The 19,525-nt window shown below is 36.2% G+C and overlaps 1 protein-coding gene across 1 annotated transcript in view; it reads left to right on the top strand.

Moving 5' to 3' along the window:
- The window catches only part of NBAS (NBAS subunit of NRZ tethering complex), a 186,875-nt gene that overhangs the window by 7,097 nt on the left and 160,253 nt on the right, over positions 1 to 19,525 (top strand). Inside the window, exons 2-11 of the mRNA XM_080390504.1 lie at positions 1,365 to 1,419; positions 1,998 to 2,034; positions 3,754 to 3,831; positions 4,850 to 4,897; positions 6,002 to 6,045; positions 6,389 to 6,522; positions 7,293 to 7,426; positions 7,544 to 7,642; positions 15,386 to 15,524; positions 16,332 to 16,397. Of these exons, the coding sequence (XP_080246630.1) occupies positions 1,365 to 1,419; positions 1,998 to 2,034; positions 3,754 to 3,831; positions 4,850 to 4,897; positions 6,002 to 6,045; positions 6,389 to 6,522; positions 7,293 to 7,426; positions 7,544 to 7,642; positions 15,386 to 15,524; positions 16,332 to 16,397 (834 nt within the window). The remainder of the gene's footprint in view (positions 1 to 1,364; positions 1,420 to 1,997; positions 2,035 to 3,753; positions 3,832 to 4,849; positions 4,898 to 6,001; positions 6,046 to 6,388; positions 6,523 to 7,292; positions 7,427 to 7,543; positions 7,643 to 15,385; positions 15,525 to 16,331; positions 16,398 to 19,525) is intronic.

The raw sequence follows: 19,525 nt of genomic DNA, 5'->3' as shown, positions 1-19,525 counted from the left end.
ACTGCTCACCACTCACTGACCAATGCCCAGCTAGTCCCTGAGCAGTGACTGGCAGCTCCCGGCCAACTCCCCTCAGTTTATATACTGAGCATAATGTTCTACGGTATGGAATATCCCTTTGGCTAGTTTGGGTCAGCTGTCCTGGCCCTGCTGCCTCTTGGCTTCTTGTTTACCTGCTCACTGGCAGCACATGGGAAACTGAAAAGTCCTTGACTGAGAGTAAGTACTGCTTAACACATGGGTGGTTTTGTTATTGCTGTCAACACTATTCTCAGACTAAATCCAAAACACAGCACTGTACCAGCTACTAAGAAGAAAATTAATTCTGTTCCAGCCAAAACAAGGAGTCCACATTTTTTTTTTTTTTTTTTTTAAATATAGACATACTCTGGAATGTTGCTGTTCTATAAATTGGGTTCAGAGGTCTGAATATTTCAGTTAACAAGTAATGATCTGCTGTATGTATTCTATACTGAAGGGAGGAGGAAATTCATTCATTACGTACTCTAATGCTCAGTTTATGGTGCTCTAATATTTTCACTAGAAAAGTATAAGCATGACTGCTTATTTTGAAGATTTGTGTGTGATGCCTTCCTTACTGCTCATCTTTATTGTCTTCTCAGTTTAATCCCTTTTTCTTACTTTTTTTATTGGCAAATAATTTTGCCCTTTCATATAGGTAAGAATATACATGCTATGTTTTCTATTTCTTTTTTTCTGTTGTTGGAGAGTGCTTTCATTTATATAGTGAGTGTAGTTGTTCACCTCTGTCTTAAGTAGAGCAGGAGTGCTGGAAGGGCTATGTGAGATGATACAGAGTAGAGGTGCTGATCTGAGTGGCTGTGTTACTTAGTACAGATTGACATAAAATGAATTTTTCTTCAGAAGTTCTTTGCTTTTCTTAGTATTTCTGAAACTTTAATGGACAGTCTTTATTATGTAGCTTAGCAGTTACATATTAGTGTAATACATTGAACACCAATTGCTTTGACTTCTGGACATTACAGATCAATCTGGTATTTGTTTGGCATAGAAAGAATGATTTATAATACCTCACAGGAGAACATCATCAGAAATCATTATCTATTGTTACTTCCCAAAGGTCAAGGCAAAGCTGAATCAATAGACAGTATGTAGTATGTTTGGTTTATTGCATTTTGGCACTTAAAAGATCTGGTTCTATAGCGTGTTCTAGCTTATGCAGTTAAATTACTCACTATATGAAGTTGTGAGTAATAGAAAATACATAAGGAACTTGCAGGCTAGCAAACAACTTTAAATTTAGTCAGTGAATATGCGTAGGAATGTTGTATTTAAGTTAAAATGTGTAACATAGTGTTTGACCATTATTGTTGTAATTGCAGCCAAGAGGCAACAGAAAACATGGTGCATCATTTATCATCAGTAGAGCAATTACAGGTAAATATGACTTGTTCTTATGTTTGTGACTGGTAAGAATGGTGTGTGGATTGCTTGCAAAATTTACAATTTCTGTACTTTAGGGTGGCTGGTGTAATGGAAATAGAGTGCAGGATGTGCTTTCAGGAAGACGTTTTCTGATTATTGATATTGTTATTTTGGTGAGCTTTCTTGTCTCTGTTAGCTTGGGAAAAACTTCTAAACCTTACATCTAAGAAGTTTAGAAGCTGTGTTGCTTTTTGCAAAATGTCGAGCTTTTTTTCTCTACCAGCTCTTGCATTGGGCTATTTGTTAAGGAAGCTTTAAATTCAGATTATATTCAACACTTGGTTTATGCAGTAACTGAATTGCATTTTCACACAGTAGGAATTTCTCTTAGAATTTCCAGAAAAGTGTAGCAATATTCTTTTAATCTGCCATTTATATTTACTCTAACGTAAGAATTCATTAGTCAAAGATAGAGGGTTTTTCTGTTAATACCTTTTTCTTTTGTGAGATTTCTGAGATTCTGTGTACAGTGAACTGGAGAGTGTTGTAAAACTGCTAGAAATGAAATTTTTGCCTTATTTCCATTGTAGGTCCTGCATTGTTTCTGCTTCGGTATGTCTGGTACAGGTAGGTTTGAAAATAGTGCTGAATCTTTTTATTTGGTAATATTTTTATAGCTTTTTGATTTGATGAAAAGTTATTTTAAATACAGTAAACTTGAACACTTGTTTAGAGTATTGTCCAAGCAATGCTTAGAATATTCTCTTAGAATAAGTTTAAGTTGGCTTTTTACTTTTATCAGAAGCCTAAGTAAACTTGCAATTGGAACAGCATCTTTCTCAAAGCATGTATTTGGCCTTCCCACTCCCAGGTGACATATTGCAAGTGAAGCTAGTTTGGTTTTTTTTCTCTTTTTTTCCTCCTTAGGCCTCAGTGATAGGTATGATGGCGTGGCAGAATTTGCTTCCTTTGAGTAATAATTCAGATTTTTTTTTTTCCCTGCGACAATGTCAACTGTCATCCAAAAAGCTGGATAACTAGTTGAGCAACATTCATGCCATTTATAAATTTAACTTCTGATTCAAAAGGCACTTAAATGGTCTCAAACATATTGGGGTAAATACGGTGCTCTTGGAGAATTTTCAGCTCTATGGTTATACTACTCTGTTGGTACACTTGGCAGGTTTGAAGATACCAGTTCTCCCTTTCTAGGGGTATTCTGTTGGCTTTGGGATATATAGGGAAAGGGACACTTAATGTGATCCTTGTGAAGCAGTACTATACTTGATTTCAACAGACAGTGCTGTTTTCTATGTTGTTGGTGTCATACTTTATTTTGTGCCTCCTCCCTCTCCTTTTTTCTTGGGGATGGGGTGGGGTGTTTATGGGCTGTATAACATCATACCAACCTAGCTGTAAGGATTCAGTTGCAGAAAGAATTAACTTATTTTTCTTCCCACCCCCCCTCCCCCCAGTAGTCATATTTAAAGTCTGATTTTTAACTTTTAAGATTTATTCTATTTGCTATTTTAATGTATTTAATAAAAGTGTTGTGAGGGAGCTCAGGAGGCCTCTAGTTTAAAGTCCTGCTAAAAGCAGGGAGAACATTGAATTCAGACTAGGTTTCTTAGGGCTCTGTCCAGCTAGGTCTTGAAAACCTTAGAGGACAGAGATCCCAAAGACTCTCTCTGCAGCCTGTTGCAGTGCCTGGCTAGTCTTCATGGTGGAGAATTCTCTTCCTTATGTCAGCTTGGAACATCCTCTGTTTTAGGATCATAGAATTATTTAGGTTGGAAAGGACCTCTAGGATCATCAAGTTCAACCATTAATCTAACACTGCTAAGCCCACCAGAGGGTTAATCACGGCTTCTTGTGCTCCCATCACACACTTCAGTGGCTTCCATCTTCATGATAACCTCCTAGATATCAGAGAGCTGCTGTTTAGTCCCCCGAAGCTTTCTCTTTGCCATTGTAAACAAGTACAATTCCCTCAGTATATCCTTGTAGGGAGAGTGCTCAGGTCCCCCTGAGCATGTTGTTGGCCCTCCAGTTTATTGGTGTTCTTCTTGTAATGGACACGTACACACACAGCTGGCTGCTGACCAGAGTATAGTGTGGTGAGTAAATAGTCAGTTCCCTTAATATCTGGCTTTGTACTGTTAATATAAACAAGAGTGTTGTTAGCCTTTTTCGTTGGTAGGGTGCAGTGTTGATTCATGATCAGTTACTAAAACCTTCCAGGTGATTGATGGTTGCCTTAAAGCTAAGTCATCTGGCATGTGTATCTCAGGTACTGCTTTTGTTAGGGGTATGTTCTGATTTAGTCTAATGTTTTTGTTATTTCAGCCCTGCAAAGTTTTCTCTGCCCACTGGACTGGTTCGTCTAGTTAATAAGCAGATCAACTGGCACCTAGTACTTGCAAGGTAACCAGCCTACATGCTTTTTCATTTTTGGCAGGAGTGAAGACATTAATGTTTCCTCTCCTCCCCCCACCATCCCCATTGGTAGCAATGCTGAGTTAATACTGTGCTAAGATAGTGTTATTCTTTTTGGTCAGGAGAAATACTGGAGGCTTTCACAGGTAGGCTTGGGAAAGAAAAGTCAGTCTGCTCTGTGGGGACTTCCATGCTGCTTTCCTTCATTTAATGCATCTCTCACTCAGGTCTGAATGTCCCTCTAACTTCTGAGCCAAAGTGGCTTGCAGTGCAGTAGTTGACAAACTCAAGTGATCAGTTAAAGACCTCTAAATCAGCAGGATACATAATATAAATTGTTTTTAAATTGCCCTCAAGACTTATCTGCTATTTTATGTATAGAGAAGTGAGTTCCAAGGCTAGAACCAGCTGTTCTGCAGTAACTTGATCAGCATCAGTGAGATCACTGGCTTTTAAAAATAAGCATAGATATATACAGAAAAATAGTTAAATGACATGAAGACATGTTTTAGTTTATTATATATTATTACTGAATATGATCATTGGTTCAGCAAGAGCTCTGTGCTGTTGAGATGGTGATTCTTTGAGGGGAGTGACGATCTCTTTTGATGCACAGCATGCCAGTTGCAATGTGGCGTGTCAGGTACAAAGACTGGAGGTCTGCTCCTAAGGAGGCAATGTAACTTACTGAAGTGTGGTAGTTGTTTATTCCAGAAAACGCAATACATAGGTTTAAATATTTATGTTATAAAATTATCCATAAGCAACATCTGATTCTGAAATTCCCTGCGGCAAGCTTTTAGACATTTTTTCTGTTTTCTTAGTGCCACTAAAAAAGAGTGGCAGATACATTTCGGTGATATGAGAGGAACCTTATTATAGTGCTGATTTTTTTTTTTTTTTATATCTAACCTTACAGAAAGGTTAAAAAGAGCTCTGATGCACATTTTGTAAGGACTGGACTGGACTTCAAATGAACTTTCACACCTGTATTTTTCTCTTTCAGCAATGGTAAATTGTTGGCAGTTGTTCAAGACCAATGTGTAGAAATCAGGTAACTTAGTATTATCTACAACTTCATGACTACAGTTGTGGAGTTCTAAGACACTGTTTCTATTCATGTACTAATCATACTTTAAAAGATTTTCCTGGTGTGTGGGTTTTTTTTAATGCTATATATTGTGAACGTAGTCTATGGAATAATCATAAAACATATTATCACTTAGAAAGCAGAAACCTTCTGTTTCTTCTTAGTCCTTGGCTGTTTCCTATTGAAAAAAACCACCACAACAAAACCTCTCTCAAAACCCCCCATAATTATAAATGTTACATAGCTTTATATAAACGTCTACCTGTGTATCTCTTTTTGCAAAATTAATGAAGATGCTTTAAAATACTAACCCCAAATCATGGTCGTTCTAACCTTTGCTTTTCTGTTCCCCCTAGAAATTATCTCCTAATAAATGGGGCAAGGAGCTAGTATTCTGCTTCTCTGTAGAGAAGCTGGCATGTATAATACTTCACCTTATTTTACAAGTTATGTGGATTGCCATAAAGGCTGATGCTTTCCCTTTTTCTTCTGCTCCCTAACAACAAGCTCTCCTTTGCCCGCTCAAGAACACATTTAGCTGTAGAATGGATCTTGATTGAGTGTGTTTACTTGTTTCACAAAAATCCATTTGCTAGAAGGTCAGACCTTCTATTTATATGTAAAAGAAGCAAGTGTATGAAAATTGTTCAATCAGAAGTGGTGTGAACACCATAAATGTCAGCTTATAGACTGTAAAATAAATCTTGTGTTTCAAGTGTATTAAGTATATTCTTGCATTGTTTCTAAAATTGTAGCATAGAGAATACAGACTTTTTTTTTTCTGAAGTTACATACTGAAGTTCTGAAATGCTGCTGTCCTATTTTGAACATCCTAAATGAAGGATATTACTATTTATGTGTTGGGAGGATGTTTTCTAAAATGGTATTGTTATTTACTGCAGCTGCCTAAGGGTGAAGGCTACTGTGCCTCTTTGAACAAGTACTTAAATGCATGCAGGCCTTTGAATTTTGCACTTGGAGTATTTTTATAGTGTTCTGTTTATTCTGGAAAATTGAATAGTGGTTTTATTTTTTCTTATTTAAATCCATCGGAGTCTTTTTCTGCAGGTCTGCAAAAGATGACTTTGGATCCATAGTTGGAAAATGTCAAGGTGGTGTTGGTTTACGTTAAAGAAAATGTTGTAACTTCTTAAAAGCACTGGCAAGAATCTCTTGATTTTGCTTTGTGACTAGCTCCATTACCCTCCCTCCCCCTCTTCTTCTCATAATGATTAACATATAAAAGCTGAATCTGAAATGAAATGGTGGTTAAAATTAATGGGTTTGGGAGATGCAGCAGGTGTTGGCGGTGGTGTGGGGTTTTTCTTTTTTCTTCTCTGAAATAAGCTTGTAATGATGGTAAGCGCCCTGCATTTTTTGATGCAGTTGACTTTGTTCTGTTTAAAGGACTATATTTATATTCAGCTTTTTAATAACTTTCTTCCTTTTTCATAGTGCCAAAGGATCCTAACCCTCAGTGGAGGAGGGTGGCATGGAGTCATGATTGTACGTTGCTTGCTTATGCTGAAAGCACTGGAACAGTGAGGGTGTTTGATCTAATGGGTAGCGAGCTTTTGGTCATTTCACCGGTAGGTGCTCTCTTATATTAAATATGAATGTAGCAGAACTTTTTGTAAGGATAAAGGGTAGTTTCCACTCTTAAGCCTTTTTTAATCATGGCTTATTTTGGTACAAAGGCTTATAGTATGAATACCTTTCACAAATGTACTACAGTGAAGTGTTTATCATATGATGGCTATATTATAGTTAAACTGAAGTCTTGTAGCACTCACAAAGTGTATTCTTTGCGCTGTTGTATCTAGGCAGAATCTTCATCTTTCTTTTTGTTAGAATTGTGGCAGATCTGCAGGTACATCAGATTGTGGAAGTATAGAATGACCTAATTACCATGTGTGCATATATCATTAAAATTTGTAGTACTATTACAAATCTGCAGTTTATATGCAGAGTCACTTATATGTCAAGAAATATTGCTGATGGAGCAATATGAGGATTTTGTTTTCTTGGTATGAGAATAGTTAGTTGCTATTGGCTTGTTCCACATAATATATTTTATTTTGCATATTAAAAGATTGTATTAATTTGTAATTAATTTGGGAAGGTAGCTCAAGTGTATTTCCTTAATATATTGTCTTTGCAGACTTTATAATAATAATATTTATTTAAATTGAAGGTAAAAGGAAGTGTATTTTGTTAGTAATACAAACTGAAATTTTATTTTTTTAATATGTTTTTATACAATATAATAAATTCCTAGTTCTTTTGGCATTTAATATTTTTTTTTCTTTTTCCCTAAATCCCTTTCTCTCTCAATGTGTCTCTGCATTTTTGGGTAAAGACAGCAAGTTTTCCAGGAGATTTGAGTTATGCTATTGCTGGACTGATTTTTCTAGAATATAAAGCAAGTGCCCAATGGTCAGCTGAACTGCTTGTTGTTAATTATCGTGGAGAACTGAGAAGTTACCTTGTAAGGTAAGCATGCATTTTGACTTCCTTTGAGGAGGCACAGTGAATTTCAAAGAAATTCTTTCCACACATTATAAAGAAAATAAATCTGAAATAGTATGTTATTCTTCTTCCCATACTTAGTGTTGGAACAAATCAAGGCTTTCAAGAAAGTCATAGTTTCAGCTTTAGCAGCCATTATGCCCATGGAATAACTACTGTCATTTATCATCCTGGTCACAGGTAAGTGTTCTGTTCGCTACCTGCCAACAAAATGGAAATGATGAACAGAAGTGGCAAAATAAATATTGAAGTGTGTTGGGTAAGGAGGGAGAGAAAAAAAAAATCTATTTTACAATTGGTATTTAGTGATTTAGTAATAACAAGTCATGTATCTTACCTATGGAGGAAGCCCTGGTTGGTGATCTCACTCAACTTGATTTTCATTATTGCATTAGTAATGTCCTTTTCTGTTCAAGTACCTTGCATAAGCAGCATTTTTTAGGATGTCAGGAGTAGCTTCAGAAGATGGTTTTGAATTTGATGGGGGGTAAAGGCTGGTGTATAGGTTGGTTGGGTTTTTTTCCCTGTCTGGATTTGACTGCTGGATTTGTTGGGCAGCCCATTTTCCCTAGTGTTCTGACTGGAACTGTCAGGATTTGGTATTTGGAGTTGTCTTGTGATGCATTTTTTTTTTTCTATTAGTAATGTATTGGGTACAGATAACATACTTGAAAGGTGGACTAGTTGACTGCCTGCTCTTGAACCAGATGTAGGTAGAATAGGTTCTGGTTGGCCAATTATGTTAAATATGTGCCTGCCTTTTTAATATCTACTTGTTCTATTGCAAGATAAACTCGGCAAATTATTTTTCTACTTCTCTTCAGTTGTAGGGACTAAACTTCCTTCTAGATATGTCTTCTATTAGATCTTCTAGAACTGAACTAGTCGTGCACTATGTTGTATCACTGCATTGTTTTAAACAGAAATTAGGCTTGGCTATAGAATACCAGAAAAAATTTGCTGTTTAAAAACTTTATCTCATTCTTCAATGCTAAGTGAGCTGTCCTGTTTATCTTAGAAAAAAAGTAATTCGTGAGAAGCAGTGTTCTTCTAGCTTGTTACTTTGAGAGATTAATTTTGAGTGGTTTTTTTTTTCTTTCTACCTAGTTCATATCTCTTAATTCCACATAATTAATATTCAGTATACAAAATACGGAGTTTTGAGGTAATAGGTGTGGGTTATGGAGCTTTGGTAGTGCTATCTGACCAGACAACAGAACCTACTCATCCTTTTATTTGAGCAGACCAGGGTTAATGGTTTTTGAGACTTGTTTCCAAAGTTATCTTTTCTGCTTGTAATATTAGGAAGTAGATTGATTTTAACAGTGAGTGTTGCAAAGAATATCGATTAATATTCAAAGTATAGCCAAATAATTATTCTGACAATTATAATAGATGGATGGGCTTGCCTTTCATTTTTGGTGCATTTCTGAGTAAATGATGTCAGAACTGTTAATAGGTTCATCCATTATAAGAGTTTAACAAGAAAATATACAGAAAATCAGCTGCTGTAGTTGTCAGCCAGATAATATGGATATTGCTTTGTGTATGCTTCTTGCCTTAGAGTTTTAAAAGAGGAGAGAGGAAAGAGGAAAAAGTTTCTTGTTTTCCTGATTTCCTCTCACCTCCAAGAGAAGTAATAGCTTTGGTTTTCCTACTACTCTTAAAAGATGTTAGGTTAATGTTTTTAGAACTTGATATTAGTGTGAAGTAAAAGCAGGAGAAAATGCTGGCTTTGTGCTTAGAATAGCTTATTCAGAATGTTAGTAATTAAAGTTATATTTTTATGGAAGCTTATGGTTGGCGTGGTGTTGTTGTTGTTTTCTATATTCCATATTTGTTAGGGACAGAAATGCCCTTTCCTTACATGAAAATGTGATTATATCTGCTGCTGAAATAGTAAGTTTGCGTGATGTGTCGCATACACATTCAGGAATTACTTGTTTTTACCAGGAAATACCATGATGCATTCCATGAAAACAGAAAGTTGGGTAGAGTCCCCTGTGATTGTAGTATCTCCTGCTAAGTGCAGCCACTTTAGTGCAGCTTAGTAAAGTTGAAAAATTGGTACTTGAAAGAATGTACAAGTAGATGGAAAGTAGAAAGAACTGATGTTTTGCCCTTCATGTAGGCAGGTTTATTCTGTTTTGAACTTACTCTGTGGTAGAAGACTTCTATCTGACAGTAAAGAACTCTAAATTCATGAGCAGAGTCTTTTGCTGAAATTGTCATTATCCAGAAAAATCCCAGGAGTTGAAGGGAGGCAGTTTCCTTATATTGTATATTCAAGGAAATTGTAAATACATATGAACTCTTTGAAGTTTTCACTTTCAGTAATTTGAACCTTGATCACTTATGACAAAGTGACAAAGGTGAGCTTACATTGTCTTGCATTTCATTTAGTTTCAAATCGTGAAGTTATACTGGTCTATCTCCACTGTGAGCCTTGACTTACTGCTCTCTATATTGCCATATATTTGCTCGTTACCTATTACAGTGCAATAAAATAGCACTAAAGAACTTAATATGCTTAATTTTGTCAACTAGATGTATGATAATTGCAAAGAGAATATGTCAGTAGGGCATGTATCAGAGTCTGTAAGAAAACTTGAAACAATAGCGTTGGGAAAAAGTCTAATAATGAGTTTCACTGCTCTTGAAAAGTGTTATATACCTTAATTTAGATGCCTAAATTAATGTTGGTGTTTTCATCTAATCTGGACTTCACCTATGATGGAATTTATGGTGCACTGTAGTTAACAAAACTTAAAATTTTGTCTGCCTCTGTAAGCTCTTTGTAGGCACTAACAGAAGGTTCAACACCAGCTTATTTTGAGTATCTTAATCTGGAGCTGAATGTCTTACTTCAGGGTTATCTGCCATTGTTACAAAAAATGTTTGTTACTAGAGCCTAAAATTTGTGATGACTATAGGAGATAAAAGGTTTTAGAATCAGTTGGAATTTGCTTGTTGTAACAAAGCTGATGAATGAAGAATTGTGTAGAAGTCTCAAGTTTTTCTTGGGTGTCTCCGTTGAACTTGCTGTTCTTGAGGCCAGCATTAATTATACTAGCTATTTTCAGCCCAACTTTGTAGAAACCTTTGAAATGAAGTACACTTGAGGTATTGCAAGGGCAGCCATTTTTTTGAGACTGGAAGAACTTCTGGAGATAATCTAATCCATTCCCCTTCATAGCAGGGACCACTAGAACAGGTTGCTTGCAGCCATATACCTGCAGTCCAAGCACTTGCACATCTGTATCCTCTCCTAGGAGGATGGTCTGATGTGTGGGGGTAGCTGCTCCAGTTGGGTGCTGGGACTGAGCCTGGCGGTGCTTCACCACAATTGCAGAGAACATGTTCAGAGTTTCTAGCCATGATTTTCTGCAAACCGCTGCACAAAATACTTGGCTGTGCTCTAGGTCTGGCACTTACATAGGTCTTTTTCTAGGACTTGTTGAAAGGGTTCCTAACCCTTACTGATCAGGAGTCAGCTGGAACAAAAGCTCAAAGCACCCTTTGATCAGAAACAGTTGGCAGACCTTGTTAAAACCTAGAGCTTGTTAGGTAGCTCTTCCTGGCAATGGCAGGCCTTGTGAAGTTCCTCAAAGGCTTCCCAGGAGTCCTGTGATGATTCCAGGAGTATGTAGAAGACTAAGCGGATCTAGAAGTGGAGCCCAGAAATTGCCGCACAAACTGCTGCTTGCTAGCTGTGGCATGTGTAGAGAATACATGCAAGAAGAAAAATTATTTAGGTTTTTAACACTTTAAGTACTAAAGGATGTTGCGTTGACCTTGATTTCCATAGCAGCATGATAGAAAGGAAAGTTTTATTTACAGAGTTACTATTAAGTGTCATATATTAAAGTGGCTTTGTGACCTATCTGGAGTGGCATAAAACTACAGCTGATACAATGGGATTTAAGAACCCAAGTATTTGGCCAGGAAAAGTAGTTTTTTAAATTACTGAGACAAAAAAAAAAGTTGTTGGCATGGTATCTGTTTCTTCAGACTGAGACTAACTTAAAAAAAAAAAAAAAAAAGTAAATGGAGGGAAAAAAAACCCTCTCCTGTTGCTGTTTCCAGTCTACCTGTCAACTTGTTATTTTGGAGTCATCTCCTGTCTAGTCCTGAAAAAATAATTGGTAAACAAGGCCAGATCTTTGCTGAGGCTCTCAGGAGTACCTTTCATTTTCTTTTGATGTCAGTGTTGTTATTCATCTTAATAGTTTCTGTCCCTACTGTTGTATTTTGCTCTCTGAAAAGCTTTTTAAATTTTTGAGTACGTGCTGCCCTGATGAATTTCTCTGCAGTCCTGAGAGAAGGCTTTTTGTCTTGAGGTTGTGTGTTTTGTGTGTATCTAAACTGATATGACATCTTCATTCCAGCTGTCATTGGTTTTCATTTATCCTAAAAAATATTTCTGAATTATAAATACATTGCACTGTATGTGACAATTTTTCTGAAATTTCTTTGAAAAGATTTATCTTGATGGAGTTTTTGAGAGCTAGTTTAGGCAGTTTTGGAGCTCTTGCTGTCACTATTATTGACAGTTCTTCTCTTTGTCTTTGTGCTACTATTTGTCTCACAGTCACCCCTGGCACAGTTCGGTCAATTGTAATTGAGTTTGTCACTGCTGCTGTTGCAACATGCCAGTGAATTAAAAATTTCAGTGGAAGTTGAAGCTTATGGGAGAATTCATGTGCCTATGGATGGACAGGACTATAGAGAAATTAATATTCCAAAGGATTATGCCAGCTGTGCTGTGGCAAATTCATGCAGTTCTTGTTTACTGATTTTTGGTTTTTATTTTTTTTTAAAGCTTTCCCCAAGAAAGCCTGCAAAAGAGACACATCAAACTCATTTTCTATGCTAAAAAAAAGTTAGGACATTGATCACTTTATGCGTAATGATCTGTGTGACATTGATCTTGCCAATATCTTCCCATGTTTTAAGATATGTTTTCATGATATTGGACTGTGCGCTCAGATGTTTGGGTACCCAAACGTTTTTATTCTGGGCTAGCTAAAATGGATGTAAACTGCATTGTTTGCAATTGGACGTAAACTGGATCATACCCCTACAACAGGGTAGATAAAGTATTTTGCCCTAAACCCTATTGGTGCTATTACAAGGAACTTCATGTGGTGCACTATGTCTGTGCTGAAAATTTGGGGTTTTTTGGGTTGGTTTGGTTTTTTTATATGTGGTATGTGCTGCAAGATACTTGAAAACTCACTACTTTTTTTTGGTTTTGTTTTAACTGAAGTTCGTCAGAAGAATGATAGCACATCTAAACAATGGCTTTTGTACAAGTTGGGGGCAGCTCTTTTCTTCTTTGATTAGTGGCAGCATGTCAAGCTTCTCTGATGGAACAATTGTAGGCAGAGGAAAGTTGCAGGAAAAGGTCAGGGAGAAAGAAAATAAAAAGATATGCAGAAGGGATATTTAATTGGGTTGTTAGCAGCGTGGATTATTAATTGGATGACACTTAATATGTGAAATTTTTCTCTTCCCAAATGTGTTTTTCCCCCAGTAAGCAGCAGAAAATTTGGTATTAAAATATTTTGTGTAGTTCTGAGAACTATGTTGTTTATTGGTGGCTGTACCTTGTGTTTTTCCATGTTCCTGAAGGACTGATGTTCTTTCCAAGCCTTCCTTGGTGAAAGTCACTTTCTTCATCAAAGAATAGCAAACTGTTCAAGTAGTTTGTAGGATTTGCTGGCGTCCCAAAGTTGAATGAAATTAAACTTGCTTTGTTGTCCTGCTTATTGTTTCTGATTTAATTTCCTCAGTTGCTTGAATATGGAATTACTTAAATACTCTGGTTTTCAATGTCTGCCTTTTCATTATTGTTACTTTTAACCAACCCCAGTAGTTTCTTTTTGAGTCCTGGTACCAGAGATATCCTCAGATCGAGCTTGTGCTTGGTATGACTTCCAGAACAAAGTGCTATTACTAGTATTTTGTGTTAAAGTGGTGTCTTTGTATGTTCCTCTGAGTTCCTGTCCAGATACTTAGTTGAATTGCCCAACTAGTTGACCAGAATAAGCCACCAGATGAAAACCAAACAGTTGTGTTGATTGGAAACTGTTAAAATGTAGAGCAACTTGGGTTCATTTAAGATCTGAAGTTTGTCACATAAGCCTCTTAATGCAGTCATATTACTAGCTCGTTCAGGAAAGATGTGTTCGCTGTAGGAATTCTTTGGTATTTTAACAATGGGACTGCTGTGCTTACTGAGCAACAGTAGTATTCTCTATTTAACAAGTAGCTTTTATGATGAAGCTGCTTCTGCAATCTCCATAATGCTGAAGTACAGTTCTCCCTTGCTGCTGTGTCTAATGCCGTGTTTTGCTAATGGTTCTTATCTTCATAACCCAGTTGCTTTGTTAAGTATCTACAGGAAAGCTATGATAGGTGAGTTTTGTCTGCTTTTCTCCTGTGTTACTACTACAAAAAATGTATGCTAATTACTCAAGAAGCACGTTTGCTGGTCAGGTTACCAGTTTTAAGGAGTCTGAAATATGATCTGCGCTACTCATGGTAGATTTCCTTGACTTTCATAGGAATCCATTTGTTCCTTAAATAATATGACAGTTTTTTCTTGGAAGAAGGAAGAAGAAACCACTGTGTCATGGATGCACAGCCAGAGCAATTTACATGTTCTAAAGTTAAAGAACACCACCTTAAGAGAGAAATAATTACTCTTAGCTGTGCTATGCTTTACTTTCTGATCATAAGAACAATGTAAAATTACCTATTCTCCTGTTAATTATGGTATACTGAGAGTCTCCTATTGCTGTTTTTGAGAAAAATAGTGAAAGTGATTCCTGTTTTGCTGGCTTAAGCAACTCTTTACATTACAAAATAACTAAAACTCTTTTAAGAACCTGAACAGACTGTGAGCATCCATGGTATAAATCATCTTGCTGTATATTTCTGAATAGTTTGAAACCTGGGAACGTTAAATATGTTTTGCTGACCTGTTAAAGCGGATTAAATGGGGAAGGATTTATTTTTCCCCTTTTTTCTTCTTTTTTCTTTCAGTTGACTTTTGCAGATAATGCTTTGGAATACGCTCAGATCGCAGCTGAGAGCTATATGACTGTCAGCCACTAGGTGGCAGAGCATCTCAAGAGTAATGCAGAGATTGAAAATTGATAAAGGAGTGTTCTCAGGGCTGAACTCCTGGCTCTTCCAATCTGTGCCTTTTTTGCAGATACTTTACTTTTTGATGGGTTGTTCACTGAAGTGATGCTTCCAAACAGACCTGTTAGTTTTTGTCAGAGCAGTTATCAGTAAAATATAAAACTCCTTGCTAATAAAGTGAGTTTCAAGGGAAAATATTTTGATACATTTTAGTGGTAATTAGCAATGATTGTAAGGCTTCCCTCAAAGTTCTTAAAATGTCATCTACTGCATGTAACAAAACTATTGCATGCACATTTATAATCAGTAGGGTGGCTTTAGAAAAGAAAATTGGAAAACCTTGATGCGTTAAATTCTTCAATAAAAGAGAAATAGCTTTAGTACCACATCTGAATAAATGGAAACCTAATAGTTAAACAGAATGACCACAGCTTTTCATAAGCTTAAGCTGTAATTGTTAGCATTCCTTGTGGGTAGAGGAAAAGCTCAAATTTGTAGCCAGACGTATTTTATTTTAAATGTTGGGAATTGGGCCCTATTTGGAAAGCAAATAACAAAATAAAAACCCCACCAAGTGTTACTCAGGTAATATTTAAGTCTTTTTAAACTTCAGGGTGTTTATTCACAGACAAAGCTTATTGGGGCTGTTGGGTATCGGTCTTTTTGTTACTGCAAGCAAACTGCTCTAGTTTTGTCTTAAGACAATTACCCCCCTTCCCCCCCATTTATGTGGCAGTATATAAAACCATAATATGTCTTTGTATTTTACAGACTTCTCCTTGTAGGAGGCTGTGAAACGGATGAAGATGGAGTATCTAAAGCAACTGGTTGTGGGATATCTGCTTGGAGAGTTCTGTCAGGCTCTCCCCATTATAAACAGGTCACTAGTTATGAAGATGATGTTAGAACAGTAAGTATGTTTCCTTGTTTTACTGGGTGAATATTGGCACCAATAGAATTATCTAATTGGAAGTTCAATATTAATCTCTTTTTGAAAGAAGAATTTAAGGCAATATTTTATTGTTTTGTAAGATACCATGTGAACTTGTAGTAAGTTATATCTTCCCTCTCAGCATCAGTCTATCTTTGCTTTTTCTGTAGTATGATTTGAACTTTTAAGTTCTTGATTATCACTTGTGGTTTAAAAAACAAACAAACAAACTAAAACAAGACACAACAAAAATTGTAGTGTGGAAATAAACAATCTCCTTTGTTGTTTACTGGGCTATGTTACATGTCTTTGCTGGAAAAAACTCCAGTTATTTTTGTCTTTTTGTTACTTCATAACAAAAGGCAGTGCGCCTGAAATAAATGTTTCTGTTTAAGTCTGACTCTTGACATCTTTTGCTTCTAGTATAAGTAAATGTTTTATTTGGTAACAGCTGCTGTGTGGATAAAGTGCAATCAATCTACAGTATACTGAGATAAATTCCAATATTTGCTCTTATATAGGAATTGCTTAGTATTAAAAGTGAGCTGTTAACTTCACTGCACATGGGTAGTGCTTTTCTGTGGCATGATACATACCTGATGAAATGGGCAAAGTTATACAAACTGGGGTTTACTATCCTTGCATTATTTTGAAGTAGGCTGTATTAAGGAAGTTTAAAGAAACCTGCATAGTTGTTTTAGTACTTTAGATATGACTTTGGTTTTGGTACATAAAAAAATGTATGAGATTGTCTCTCATTGTGTGATGTGTTTCTGTTGTTTACAGACACAGAGAAGAGGATTATTAAGGATTATGAATTTAAAATTTTACAGCAGGCGAGGAACAGAACAGGTATTAAAGTCTAGGTCTACCTCAGAAATTTTTTTACTAACACAATTGACTATTAATGACTGCCTGAGAGACTGATTGAAACTAGTTTTTAATTTATGCAACTTACGTATTATAGAAATCTTAATTCTTATCAAAAATAATAAGCTTTTAGCAGTAAATGGAGTAGCTTGCCATTTATTTGGCTTTTAAAAAAAATCCAGTTAATTCATCTGCTGAAGCTTGAATCTTGTATTTTCAGCATACTGACAGGAACAGGTCTAGAGATGTAGAGTTCAATATTAAATGTAAACTTTTTTCAGAAAGGAAGGTATAAAAAGCCTCCTAGTTATTTGTTCATGAATGTAATGATAATAGCATGTTAGATGTGTTACATATTCTACAAGAGGAGAGTGAATTGTGATGATGTTTCTCAAATACGTGCCCAAGAGAGAAATAAGAGGAACAAACCTCAGCCTTTTACACTACCCCACTTCAACTAGAAGGCAAAATAAAAATCCCTTACCTTACAACCCAAAATTCTCATACAGTGCTGGGAAGAAAAAATGAGTGGATTCAAACTAATGATTGATGGCTTAAATAGGGCAGACACAAAGACTTGAATTTTACAGTCTGTTATGAGATACTATTGAAATATTTTGCTAAGTAGCTTCAGAGTTGTGTTGTGGGTCAAATTTCTGCTACCAAGATGCATGCGAACCTAATGAAATTGCTGATCAGAATCTATTTGTTCTTAACAAAGCCTGGGTATGGGTCTTGTATTCTCCTTTCCTCTGAATGAGTGAGTGTGAAATATTGTCATCCTGAGGTGCAGGTGTGTGCTTTTTATATTTCTAAGGCTTTGCACACAGTGCTTGTGGCTTTCTTCTATATGACTGAGGAGCTACCTGTGCAGTACTGCACCCACCTTCTCCAATCTCTTGTCTACTAGGCGCGTGCAGCTTTGGTTTGATGCCTTGTTTTGTCCCCCTTTCCGTGCTTGTAAAAAAAAATAAATGTTTTGCCTTCTTTTGTTTTGCAAGGAAAGAACAGTAAAGAATCTGTGTACCACCCTCCTGTGTCCTCCAGAGAGGAAAAATGGCTGGTCTGAAGTTACATGGACTTTGAAATGACCTTAATTGATTTTTAGGATGTTTAGGTGACTGGTTAAAAGAAGAAATTACATGCTTGATTGGAAGGGGAAAACAAATCTTTCCGAATCTCTCTTGAGGGTGGAATGGGTAGAGGTTTTATTTCCTTCACTGAAAATACAAGAGAAGGCTGAAGTAAACTTTTTTACTGGAAGATTAGTACTGAGTGTAGCTGTACTAAACTTCATTGCACTTGCTGGTACTAAATTTACAAAGAGAAGCAGAGATTGTTATTCATCCTTGAATGTTTTACTCTGATTTCAGAGAAAATGATACAAACATGTGAGGTAGTTTATATTCTTAGTGGGAAATTGGCAAGTGTTGACATATGACAGGAACAGCAGCTGGAGGACTTGTATATTAGAACTAGCTATATTGGGATTTGATTCTTAGTGTTGCTAACTTAAATGACACTTAAAAAATGTGAAGTGCCAACCTGCTGAGGTTTACAGTATCTTGTTCTGCAGTTCCATAAAGTTGACAAGCTGTTTACTAAGGCAGCATTGCCTGCTTTGCCAAAGAACTGATTAATTTCTAGATAACAGTGCTCAAGTGGTGAATCTGGATGTGTTAATGGCCACCCAACATCTAAATTTAACAGCAAGAGAATTATTACCAACTACTGAGTAAACTCTTTAAGATCAGTGATATATACCACTGATCATTTATCTGAATGGGTTATATATTTTAATTATATGTTTCTAAGCTCTTTAACAGTCTTGTTCTTTGTCTTCTGTGCATGCAAATTGATTTGTAAAGAGAGAATTGCCATTAGCTGGCAGGTACAATTCCTTGGCAAACTACAGTAGAGATTGCAGTACTCTAGCTGCTTAAGAATATAATCAAAGAATACTTACGAAATTTTTCTAATACAGATAATTCTTAATTGTCTTTAAAAAACGTAATAATACTCTCCTTTTCAATTAAGAACATACTTTAAGCTTGGATTTAAGCAGTGTTCTCAATAGCTGCAAACCGCTGAACAACAGTGAGCAGATTACTTGATTGTCACTTGTTCTGTGGCATAGTTAGATCTTTAAATAGCCTAAGAAATAAAATAAAAATAACAAAAAAAACCCAACCCCATACCCAAACAAACAAACATCCCCTAAAAGAATATTGTTATCTTCAGCTGATAACCGTCACTAATGTCCTGTAGAAATGCCATTAAAACTTCTTAATTGTATGGGCATCTAGTAACTTTCCTGTACTTCGTTTAGGGGGTGTTTTCCAAGAGGGGAAGTGCTGGCTTAATTGATTAGCTGCAGACTTGAACAGTTCTAATATTACTGTAGGATGGGTCCTTATTAGGAACTGACAAAATGGGATTTTATAAACACACTGAGTTTTGGAATCTACATCCTATTGTCTTTCAGCAAAGACTAGACTCTCTGAGAATGTAACAATCTTTCTAAATACTCAGAATTCAGTTTGGACTGGGGGGAACAAATAGGAATTGTTTTTTCAGAAATTGTTATGCATTGCCAGTGGCACTAGGTTTGACTTCATGATTTGAATGTATACTTAGAAGCTAGTCTTGTGGAAATAGTGTATAGATCCAGTTGTCATTATGTGGGAGCTAGTGAGTCCTTGAGGAAATACTTCGTTAGAAGTATGTTTTGCATCTTAAAATATCCAAAAGTGAAGGAAAACGTAATCCAGGAGAATTTTGGTATCCTTGATGAAGTGTATTTAGAGATGTTGAATTACTTCATCTGTATGGCCTTAATCTGAAGTTTGCTATATTGCTGCTTAGTCTATTGTTACCCAAGAGTTACCCAAGAGATTCTTAAATTCCAAATCAGTGTCATGAAATGAAATGTGTTCCTCCAAGATCTCTTAGTGTGTGTATCTCTTTAATTTCTTTTTTGTGGTAATAATGCTCATGCAAAAGCTTGTTCCCAGGGAGGAAAAAGCTGTTGTACTAACTGTTTTTTGGTAACAAACTGAGGCTGCTGAATGTTTTCTGTGAATGGAGGACAGCCTCTGGTTTTTCCTCCA

The sequence above is a fragment of the Falco punctatus genome, assembly GCF_963210335.1.
Source record: "Falco punctatus genome assembly, chromosome: 5".
Lineage (NCBI taxonomy): Eukaryota > Metazoa > Chordata > Aves > Falconiformes > Falconidae > Falco > Falco punctatus.
The sequence above is the reverse complement of the archived record's forward strand: the minus strand, read 5'-3'. Positions and strand labels throughout refer to the sequence as shown.